Here is an 11,897-nt window from a genome sequence, read left to right as displayed (position 1 = left end):
AAAATGAACTTTACAACTTTGGTGCATGGGGGGGGAGTGGGGGGGAAAGAGGGTGCGGGGAGGATTAGGTGGGGGGCATGGGGAGGATGGGAAGGGGAAACAAAGGAGGAGGCTATGATGCTTGATAGGAAATGTACTCTTGCCCATGTAATTGTAACCCCTCTGTACAGTATTTTCACAATAATATATATATATATATATATATATATGTGGAATTGGAAAGATTTTTACAAATTGAACGGCATATCATTCATACATTCCTTCACTGATAAATTTTTGAAACAGGCATGATTCCAAATATACAGTAACTGTATTTTAACATTGCTTTAGTTTCTCCCTGTCATTTTGGGACAGTAGGTAGAATAATGCACAATTATCAGTGAACCAATCACTACATTATACAAGTATCTTACTGAACTAATATACATAACACTAGCACATTCTGTTTTGTCTGGCTTTTTTCAGCAGAAATAGTTTCAGGCCATCTATATCGTTAGATGAATTAATACTCCATTCCTTTTATATTGTTGGGCAATAGTCCATTACAGAGATATATACTGCAATTAATTTTCTCACCTAGTAGTAGACTTTGGCTGTAAATTGTCTCTCCCTGGGGTAGATAGATTGTTTTTAGGCCAGTCTCTAATTATTAGCTTGTACTGGGATGGATTTGACCTGTTGATCTGAGTATGCCAAGTCTCTGTCAAAGCTGGAAATGCATACACTTTTGTCTCCATACTGAACTTTAAAGAAGTTGTCATAAAGAGATGGTTTAGCACATGTAAAATTCATGGTGATTTCTGGTTTAGTACATAACATGAGAACAGAAAAAGCCCTTTATTAGAGGATGGACTTAATGAATTATGATGACTCCAAATTGGAGCAATATGAAACGTTAAGTAGAATGAGCATTAACATGTACCCGGAAATCATAATTACCAAGATCACACAAACTCCAAACAGAAGTTAGGATATAAAAATCATGCAATGACTGACAGTATTTATTTTTTAAAAGGCAATAAATAAATCAAGTTACAAATAAGTACCATAACATACTAAGAATTTTTCCCTTGATGGGGAATTATACATGACTTTAATTTCTTGCTTGTGTGGTTAAATATTATGAACAATTCCTGTAATGTATATGGATTATCTTTACTTTAAGATCACTTCTTCACTTTATTTCTTCATACCCACTTTTACCTGAATATAATGCATTTGATGATGAGTACATGTGAGGTATTTAAGATCAAAACACAGATGTTGTGGCTTCATAGGTTCAGTAGAAGACTAAAGCTAGATTGAATCATTTATACAAACCATTGTTGGATATCATTTAAAATATCAATTTCTTAGTTTAAATTTTTCTGAGTGGAGACAATAGACCTAATGAGTTTGTATAGCAACAAAAGAGATGACTTGCAAATTGTATTTTATAGTTTATATGTTTCTTCTACCAGACCTACATATCTAGCCATCTACCAAACATATCTCAGAGATCCGAACTCAAATGATATTGTCTAATATCAAACTCATTATCCCAAATCCTGTCATCAAAAACTGAATCTCTACTTTTCTTGCCTAGAACCAACCATCACCAAAGTCTATAAAGTTTACTTCTTAACTACATTGTCAACATCCTATGTAATAGTGTTTAGTTTATCTTATTACATTTATGATGACATATTAGCTAGGAAGTGCTCTGTCTTAAATATTAGATAGGACCTATTTACACTGGAAAATTGTTCATTGCTTATCTAAAATTCTAATTTAATTTGGCTTTCTATATATTGTTGTCTTTCTATATTTTTATTGGTATATGTAATAAACCTTTACTAGGTATAATAATCCAATCAAAGGAGACAATTAAGTTGGTTGATAGTAATTGGGTTAAACTTCTCTTTCAATGTTCATTTGATTAGCTGACTAAAGACTCAATGACTCCAACACAGGTGATTCAGTTTCCTGATAAAGATCTCTGTAAAATAAAAACTGACTTTAAAATGCTTGCAAACTTTTACTAGTATTTTTTAAAAATTGCTGAATCATTGGGACTCTTTCATGAGATTTCATGAAAGCAAATGCAATCAAAAACAAAAACAAAAAGAGAATATTTTTTTTATTTTTTATTGTGAAAATACCATACAGAAGGGTTATAATTACATGAGCAAGGTAATGAGTACATTTCTGGGGGGAGGATGGGAAGGGATGGGAAGGGGAAACAAAGGAGGAAGCTACAATGCTTAATAAGAAATGTACTCATTATCTTGCCCATGTAATTGTACCCCTTCTGTACAGTATTTTCACAATATTTTTTATTTATTTTTTATTTTATTTTGTCGGTCATGGGGCTTGAACTCTGGGCCTGGGTGCCCTCCCTCAGCTCTTCAGCTCAAAGCGAGCGCTCTATCACTTGAGCCACAGTGCCATTTCCGGTTTTCTGGTGGTTTATTGGAGATAGGAGTCTCATGGTCTTTCCTGCCTGGGCTGGCTTTGAACCATGATCCTCAGATCTCAGCCTTCAAAGTAGCTAGGATTACAGATGTGAGCCACCAGCACTTTAAAAAAAATATTTTTAAGCCAAATCTTGTTTGAATCTCATTCAAAATAAGCTAGTAGAGATGATTCAGTCACTTGGAATAGTTCTTCTCCAATTGGAAATGACATCTTCTCAAAGTTTTGTGCAGGCATTTCCTGTCACTAGACACTCTGGCTGTGGAACAAGGTCAGGCAGGAACAGCTGCTTTAAGGGAATTCTTTTTTTGGACAACTAGAAGGAAAGAGATTTCTCCCTGGTGGTTTGGCAACCTGCCCTGTGGACCCTGTATAACTGCTCTGTTATTTGTGGTCTCATTCTTTCCCCTGAAGTTATTATTTGTACAAATTAGTGCCTTCAACCTTATAAAAGTTACATATTTGAAGAACCCACTGGAAATATAAACCAATTATTAAAATAAGCAACAGAATTAAAGGTTAATGGCACCATTTTTAAAATTAAAGTCATTTTTCAGTTTTATGGTTTCACTACTAATTATTCTGCTTTTATATAACAGAATAATTAGTAGTGAAATCATAAAACTGAATAAAGTATTATCTGTTCCCTTTGGAAAATTAAGTACATGGCACAATCATTTTAATTTGCTTAAAATAGTAACATAAATAACTTCCAGAAATTTCAAAATGAGTAGAGATTTGAGACCTGTGTTATGTAATATACCTGCGGTCCTGATGCTTCCTTACTATTTCCCACAAAACCAGTGAAAGGAAGTGCCACTTACTGTCTTCATGCTAGGGGCGGGGTGACATTTAAACCTCTGCTCAGTGATTCTAGAATACTCATGGGGAGACTTCTGCTTCTTCCACAGCACTTAAGAGCTGGAACTAGAGACGTTTCTTAATGTGCCTTTCTTATCAGACTTCACCTGCACAGAGTATTCCAGGAAAAGCTTCCATTTAGATGATCAGATATTTAAGGGCCTCACTTTGTCCAAAATTTTCCTCATCTATCTCCTAATCCAAGCATTGGACAGCACTTATTATCTGAGATGACATTTTCCTCCTATCTAGTAATATCATGTTGACATAAAATCCCTTAAAGACTAGTGATTGATCTCAAATTATGGGAGGGGTGGGGAAATGGTGGATAATTAATTCTATGGGACTGATGTCACTCGAGGGACTAATGTCACTCAATTGTAGTCTATTACTATCATAGATGGAGATTCAAATGCTACTTCACTTTCACTTGGAGTGAAGCATTTTGGTTTCACTACTGTTGCATTGTACATTTGCATCCAGCACCCATTTTTAGTAGCCCTTATATATCTATTTATGTGTAAAGTGATATAATGTAAATATTTATTATTTATATATAAATATATTATATATTGTTTATATAATACAGCAATGAAACTATATACCTACATGCAAAATCTAAGGAAAGGCTTGTTATGTGTGCAAGTATTTGTTTTCATACCTTTTGCCAAAATACTAGTGGTTTGATTCTGTCTTAGCATAAGAAAGTCTGATGTAAAGGAAAGAGGAAAGGTTTTGGAGGCTGACAGGTTTGAGCCTGTGTGACAGTTCTGTAGCTAACTTGATGTACAGTCATAGCAGGTCACTATCTTTGAGATCCAAGTCCCATGCATCAAAAGTGCCTAAATGAAAAGCCCTGTGAAGCAAATGAACTCGTGGATATAAAACATTTAACATTATGTGTGACCCAGGTAGTCTTTAATGCAAACAAGAGACATGATAATTTACTACAACAATTTTTTACTGACTATATCTGTAAGACTCTCTTACTCTGTGCTATAAGAGTGCATTTTTATGTCTTACTATTTATTGCACATATGAAAAAAATAGCTTGTTTCTTTTTACCTCAATACTGTAGGTATTTGGGCAGATACTTCCTTGCTGTGAGGGCTTCTCTGTATAGGGTAGAATGTTTAGCATTCTTCCTGGCCTCTAAGAACCAGATGCCAAAAACCCTTTTGGCTTTTGACAACTGAAAATGCCACTAAACATTGCCAAATGTCTCCCGGAGGAATAAATTTGCCCCTTGTTGACAACTTTTGACAACATCAAATCAATTAATTAATAAGTAAAGTGACAACAGTAATTGCTAATTTTAATTAACTGTATGTAGCGAACTGTACTTATCTTACTCAACCTTCATGAAAGATTTAGAAGTTAGTCTTATGTTAATGAATATGTTTCAAATGAGACCATTAATCCCAGAGAAATCAAGTACCTAACCTGACCAACATAAGTCCTTTAGAAAGTATTATAGCCAGGGTTTGCTTCCAAATTCTTCTCTAAACACTGCAATTATCTAGACACTACTGCCCCTTGTTTGTCCCACTTTCTAAATGTAAATTAAAATTGGGATGTTAAGAATAATTATCCTTAAATTGTAATATTTGTTGGGCATTTACTTTATCCCAGGTACTTACATAATTACCTTTGCCTTTATCAGTTGATGACAACCTAGTAATTACTTGAATGTCTTCATAAACATCTTTGAGTAGAATTGAAGAAGTCACTCTCTCTGGAAAGATTAATCAGAATAACCCTAGAGAACTTCAGGTGGCCAGCAACTGAGAGGCAATAGGGAGTAGCTTATTCTACTTGATGAGGCAAAGAGTATTTAACAAAGGAGTTATAATGTCTGAATTGGCCTTTGATTGCCATGTTAAATTCTCATAAGTAACTGTCAGTCTAGTGGAAGGGCATTCTAAGCAGAGTTGAACAGGATGTGTGCAAAGACCTGGACCATTGAGAGAGATTGATATGTTCAGGGAATAAGGGGAGCCAAGAACAGGAAGTGGGATGAAACTAAAGAGAAGACTGGGTTCTGCACTAGGAACTCTGGTTTAACTTCTGTAGGCTTTGTTTTGGGGAGTGTGGAGGCTTGAACTTGGGGCCTAGGAACTAACCCTGAGATTTTTGCTTAAGGCCTGCACTCTACCACTTGATCCACAGTTCCACTTCTGATTAGTTTCTTGTTAACTGGAGATATAAGTCCTGCTCTAACTGGCTTCCAACCACAATCCTCAAATTTCAGCTTCCTCACTAGATAGTATTAGGAGCAATTCGCCGCTGCTTGTATTTGACTGTTACTGTAAGGTCACAAGTGGCCAAAAGCACAGGAGTGACATGGTCAGTTGGGCAACTGAATAATACTGGTGGTGGGAGACCCGTAGGCAGCTAATGTAGGGCTTTCAGCGAAAGCCAAGATAAATTGAAGTATAAGTTATGAGAATTCATTAACAAGAGAAAGAGGGCAAAGAAAATTATTCTCTTTGTAATGGACTATTAGAGAAAATAAGTGGAATTTGTTTGTGGAATTTTCTTTATACCAAACAAAATAGAACCTTTCCAAAGAAATATGTGTGACAGCTACTCTGGTGACCTGGACATATTGCACATTCTCTAGATACTCTGTAAACTTGTTCTTATCATCATCCAGATCTTCAAATATAGCTGTTTGTTTAGTTAGAAGACCTGAGCTACAAGGTAGATTCTGAATTGAGTTCCTGCACTTCTAGTCCAGATAATTTCCTTCTATCCATGCCACGAGGGAAGGAAGAGTCACTAGTAGTAGAGATTCAACCAAATTGTCTTGAGAAATGAGGAGAAAGCCAAAAAATGGTAGGATAGCAGATGTCCCAGATACCCAGCAAATGGTTGTTAACCAATGAATGAATCAAATTTTGGATTCACTCTGCTGACCTGTGACCTCAATGTTTAAAATAAGATTAGTAGAGAGGAAGAATTGTCCCTTCAAACATTTAATAGTGGTTTGCTTATTTCATTTTCTAGTAAAATAAATGACAGACCATTTATCCAAAATACTCCAGAATAATTGAGATTGAGTGTTACTTCTGAACATAGATATTTTCAACTTTACTAGTTAGACTTAAAATGAGCATACCATCCAATACATATATATGTAATATATATAAACCCTTATTAACTTTTCCATGTGTCTTCTTCAAACCTTTACTAGTCATTCTTCCTACTTCAGTTTATTTTGATATTAATACATTTTATAATCTTATTCCTGAAGGAATAAGGAAAACAAGGGGCTGGGGAGGTGGTTCAGTGGTAGAGCGCTTGCCTTGCATGCATGAGGCCCTGGGTTCAATTCCCCAGCACCACATAAGCAAAAAGAAAAAAGCCAGAAGTGGCACTGTGGCTCAAGTGGTACAGCGCTAGCCTAGAGCTAAAAGAGCTGAGGGACAGCGCCCAGGCCCAGAGTTCAGGCCCCATGACCGGACCCCAAAAAAAAAAAAGAATAAGGAAAACAAGTGTTTTATTTCACTTTGTTTTGTTTGATTTTCTTTAATAATACTCAGGATCTTGTGCTTGAGTCATGCATTCTGTTACTTTTCTCCTTGGTTATTTTTGAGGTAGGCTCTCCCCCTCTGTGCCTAGCTATACTGGGCTGTACCATCCTGTCACTGGTGATGATAGACAAAACACCACTGCACCGAGTCATTGAATGACATGCCGTTTTGTGTACTTTTATGCTAGGGCTGGCTTTGAACCATGATTTTCTGATCTCTTTCTCTCTCTCTGGACCAGCTAGGATTACAAACCTGAGCCACCACAAGCAGCCAGAAAACAGTTTTATCTACCAGGTTTCAAAGGTTTCTATAGCTGGGTCTAAAACAATAATCTAAAATCAAAATAGCTATTATTTAAAGGGTGTCCTTAGCATCCAGATACTTTGGAAGTATTTTAAATTAAAATGACCCCAATAAATAAATATTCTTGATGCATTTTCTAAATGGGCAGAAAGAGGATCAGTGTAACAAAACAGACCACACCATTGATCAGTTGTATTGTAAAATGTCAGCTTTGGTCCAAATAGATATATATATAGATATAGATATTTATATCTATATCTATATCTATATCTATATATATATATATATCTCAACATACTTCATGGTTGAAATGTTACCTCTACCCTTTATCTAACTTTTAGTATGAACTGGAAGCTGATGTGTTCTGCATTAAGTTATTTTAAGTATCTCTCCTTTGCTTGTCATTACTCTAGGATGCCATTTTTCTTTCTATGTTCAAAGGACTCTGATGATACAACCAGCTCATACTAAAGCAAAAGAGGCTCATGGAGTAGATTATGTTATAAATGTTCAAATTATGATACATTTCATTGACAGCAACATACCTTCCAATACAGTGTATGTTTGAGCCAAGAGAAAGATTGTTATCTTAGCTTTGGAGAATATCAATTTAGAAAATATTTCCAAATTCAGGAAGTAACTATATACATAATGAATAACATTTTTTGAACTAGAGATATGGTTAAAAATGAAAGACAAACTTTACTGACAATGCAGTTTTTATCTAAAACCAAATATAAAAGTAGATTGTTAGTTTTTAACATTGAGAGGTGGGTAGATTAATTTAAAACTTTTGAATAAATGAGTTTACCTTGCTTGATCCAAGCTGCCACCAAACATAAAAGATGTTTGGTGAAGTCATCACAATAATTGATTCAGTCCTATTTCTCATTTGATAGAGTTTGGGTCCTAAAATGAAAATATATTATCTGTAAGAAAAGATTTACTATTCATAATATTCTTACACGCTCTTTTTCATGTGAATATTTTAGGTGTATCAATATATGCATGAAACGATAACTGTTAATGGCTGTCCTGAGTTCCGTGCAAGGGCCACAGCAAAGGTAAGGCTTGAGTAACTTTAAAACTATACTTGAGCCCAGTGATGTAGTAATTGATTGTGCGCGTGTGTGTTTCAGGTATTCTCGTGTGTACACTAAGAGAATTTAGACATCAGTGGCAGCCCAGAGTCTAGAACCAGTACTACTTCCCAGGTAAAACTCCTAATGGAAAATTGAACGTTTCTGCTGCTTCTGTAGCTTAAGAAAGGAGAATGATTTCATTAAACTCGCTAAATGTCCATTTTGGCACAAGCAAATCTACTGGTTCACTGTCCAAAATACTTGTTTTTCTGGCACATTCCTGTGATCTGAAAGAACTTGTATTCTGCTCAGTGCATGAGGATTTATCTGCACTGACATAAAGACAATAGCTAGGTATGCACAGAGCTAACCTGATACCTCTGACTCAGGATCAATCCTTCCTTGCATTCAGCTGAACAGTGGGTAAATTGCTGAAGAATGTAACATTGGTTTAAATGTCATCTCTTGTAGTAATGAACACTTTTTGCATTTTAAAAACTCAGATCCAGAGATTACAGAGACTCTACTAATAATGAAAACAATACAGTAATAGAATCATGAGATTTTCTGAATGATAGATCAGGAAACAATAGTAGTTTTAAATTACTGCAGTTTCTATTTCACAACTTATAGAAATGTTACAATAGAACATGACTTGCTTTCTGAAAAGCTTTTATCTTTCTAATAACATACCCAAAGTAAGTATTCAGTGAATATAATCAGAATTTTCCCTCTAGTTCTTTTGCGTTATATCACCTGTTGTATGGTTTCTCCCCTGATTTTTCAGTTTTCATTCTGTAACTGAACACTGTAGATTTGTAAGTTGGTTTCTTTTTTTTTTTCTCTAACTGGGACAAAAAAAAAACACAAAGGGGGTATAACTACCATTCCATCATGCTTTGCTCATACTGAAGTAAAGACATGGAGAAAAATGATCCCTACATGGTTTAATTAAAGGGAAAGTGAATTATGTAGTGTTTTGCCATTCTCATTTCTTATTCATGTAGAACAGCAGGATAGCAGCATAATGTTGCAATAGCACAATATTTTCTGGTTGTTTCTGGGCTGTCTGCATTGCATCCATGTCAGCCATTAAACCCTATGCATGACAACAAGGTTTGCATGAGCAAATGCATGTAGCTAAAACAAGCCATTATTTCCATGTCAGCCAATAGCTCTCACTAAATGCAGGCAGTAGCATTATGCTGAATTGATGTGATAACGCCGTGTGTGGATAAAGAATGTACAGCAGTTGAGAATCAATATTTTCACAGTGTAGAGTAAATCCCTTTACCGTAGGCATCTAATCAACTGTGGTTAAATCAGGCTAATGCAAGTGGAAACTAAGAGTCAAACAGAATCTTTTTTTTTTTTTTTACCTTTTTTTGACCTTCTCCAATGCTGTTATTTCATTTCCATGGGGTGGGGGTGGCAGTAACTAATGGTAAGTTATTTCCCTAAACTTACTCAAAGAAACTAACATATGAATTTTAAAGGAAAAAAATTTGCCATATTTAATTATGTGTTCCATATATGAAGTTGGCCTATGCCACTATAGTACTTGAAATACGAATGTGAAAAGTAGGGAAGAAATCTTGAGTCAGAGTAAAGGTCTCTCATAGTAATATGTTATAATGGTACTAAATATTAAATAATTGCCTTGAATCTTCAGTTTCATTTTAATTTTTATGTTCTTTTGGGCATCCTGAATGTTGCTTTTAAAAAGCCTCATATTTATTAAACCAGTGGTCTTATTTGTTATACCAGTAGTCTTACTTATTAAACCAGTGTTCTTACAATAACAAGATTACACCTGTATCATAACAATCTGTATTAAAAGTGTTCTTCAGTTTGTTGAATAGTATTTACTAATATTGATGGGCAAGCACCAAGTTAGGATGCATGTTCCATGAAAATTACCACACGCAATCTACCCATAAGGTGATCATAAATATTTAAAGTACAAACAAATTTTCTAATAAATATTTTTATTGTAAAGATACTGTACAAAGGGGTTACAGTTACATGAGAAAGGTAATGAGTACATTTCCTATCGAGCATTCTTACCCCCTCCTTTGTTTTTCCCCTACTATCCCTTCCCTCCCCCCGCCCCGCCCCCCCACCTCCCCAACTTCTATCTCCCCACCCAGCAAAGTTGTAAAGTTCATTTTCAACATAATATGTACAAGCAATTTTTTTAATACTAGATAGTGTATGTATGAAAATTATTTGGAGTCCTAGATTTGGAACATTTTCACTCACCCAAGGTGATAGTGAAAGATTCATGAGGGAGATGTTTATCGTGCCGGATAAGCTCTGGAAAGCTGAAAATAGGTAGATGGGGATTCACTACAGAAATGACTCCGAGATGGCATCTAAATGAAGACATTTGGTGTTCTTTCTTCAACAGAGAGTGCTGTAGAAATACACGCAGTTTGCCTAAGTTGCTCCCTGCAATGCATCCGATTTGCCTTACTTCCCTTGTTTTATTACCAAAAGACCATCTTTTCTTCCAGGCAACAGTGGCAGCTTTTGCAGCAAGTGAAGGCCACTCCCACCCTCGGGTAGTTGAACTGCCAAAGACTGATGAAGGCCTTGGTTTTAACGTGATGGGAGGAAAGGAACAAAATTCGCCAATTTATATCTCTCGCATCATCCCTGGAGGGGTGGCTGAAAGACACGGAGGCCTCAAAAGAGGAGACCAGCTGCTGTCAGTGAATGGAGTGGTATGTTCACAAAATAACCAGAGATTTTCTCCCTAAGTACATTTCCTTTATTTTCTTTTTTTAAATGTCTGCTACTGCTATTACTGAAGTTAGGGTTTGAAATCCTTGAACAGAGGATGATTTTGTACTCAACCAGCTTCCTGAGCTTTCATGGATATTAAGCCCAGTAAAAGCAGTCATTTTATATTCAAAATCTCATTTAATCTCGTTCAGGTATGACAAATAGCAACCAGTTTGGAAATTAATCCCCCAAAACTCTACAAACATGCAGAATTGGTCCCTAGAACTTTTGTAAATGAATTAATGTTTAAGAGAATATCATCATTTCAAGGCACCTTTCAAAATTGCTCTAAGCAAAGATACACATTGTAAAAAAGGGCAAAATGGGTTCCTAATATGGATGCTTTTCATTTTAACTAGAGAAAGAGTAATTTTAATGTAATTTTAATGTTTTTCTATAATAGTGACAAAGAAAAAGGGACGTGTACCCAAAATTTTTAAGTTCTATCTGTAGCTATAATATAATAAAAATGTCTAACCTCCTCCCCCCAATTGTTTAATTATATTATCTATTCACTTTCTACATTATAGTTTCCTAAAAAAATTGGTAACTTAAAATACATAGCATTTTAAATAATAGTAACTTAAAATAGATAGAAATTAAAATGCATAGAACTTTTTATTTTATTTTATTATGGTGAAAATATTGTACAGAGGGGTCACAATTACATGGGCAAGATAATGAGTACATTTCTTATCAAGCTTTGTAGCCTCCTCCTTTGTTTCCCCTTCCCATCACTTCCCATCCTCCCCACCCCCCCGTCCCCCCATCCAGTCCTCTCCCCCCACCAAAGCTGTAAAGTTCGTTTTCGACATAACGACTTGTGCATCTCATTGTTGCAATGGGTCCACCTGTATCCCTATTTAAACGATTA

General features: G+C 35.5%; 1 protein-coding gene across 2 annotated transcripts in view; it reads left to right on the top strand.

Annotated features, from left to right (window-relative positions):
- The window catches only part of Lin7a (lin-7 homolog A (C. elegans)), a 130,699-nt gene that overhangs the window by 80,434 nt on the left and 38,368 nt on the right, over positions 1-11,897 (top strand). The window contains exons 1-3 of one of the 2 annotated variants that reach the window (XM_013020112.1): positions 8,145-8,218; positions 8,294-8,368; positions 10,753-10,962. In XM_013020112.1, the coding sequence (XP_012875566.1) occupies positions 10,846-10,962 (117 nt within the window). In that variant the 5' untranslated portion in view covers positions 8,145-8,218; positions 8,294-8,368; positions 10,753-10,845. Of the gene's footprint in view, positions 1-8,144; positions 8,219-8,293; positions 8,369-10,752; positions 10,963-11,897 lie in introns of those variants that run through there. The other variant, XM_013020106.1, reaches the window with a different exon arrangement.

The sequence above is a fragment of the Dipodomys ordii genome, unplaced genomic scaffold (genome assembly GCF_000151885.1).
Source record: "Dipodomys ordii isolate 6190 unplaced genomic scaffold, Dord_2.0 Scaffold3, whole genome shotgun sequence".
In the NCBI taxonomy this organism is placed as follows: Eukaryota; Metazoa; Chordata; class Mammalia; order Rodentia; family Heteromyidae; genus Dipodomys; species Dipodomys ordii.
This window is presented reverse-complemented; position numbering and strand designations above follow the sequence as displayed.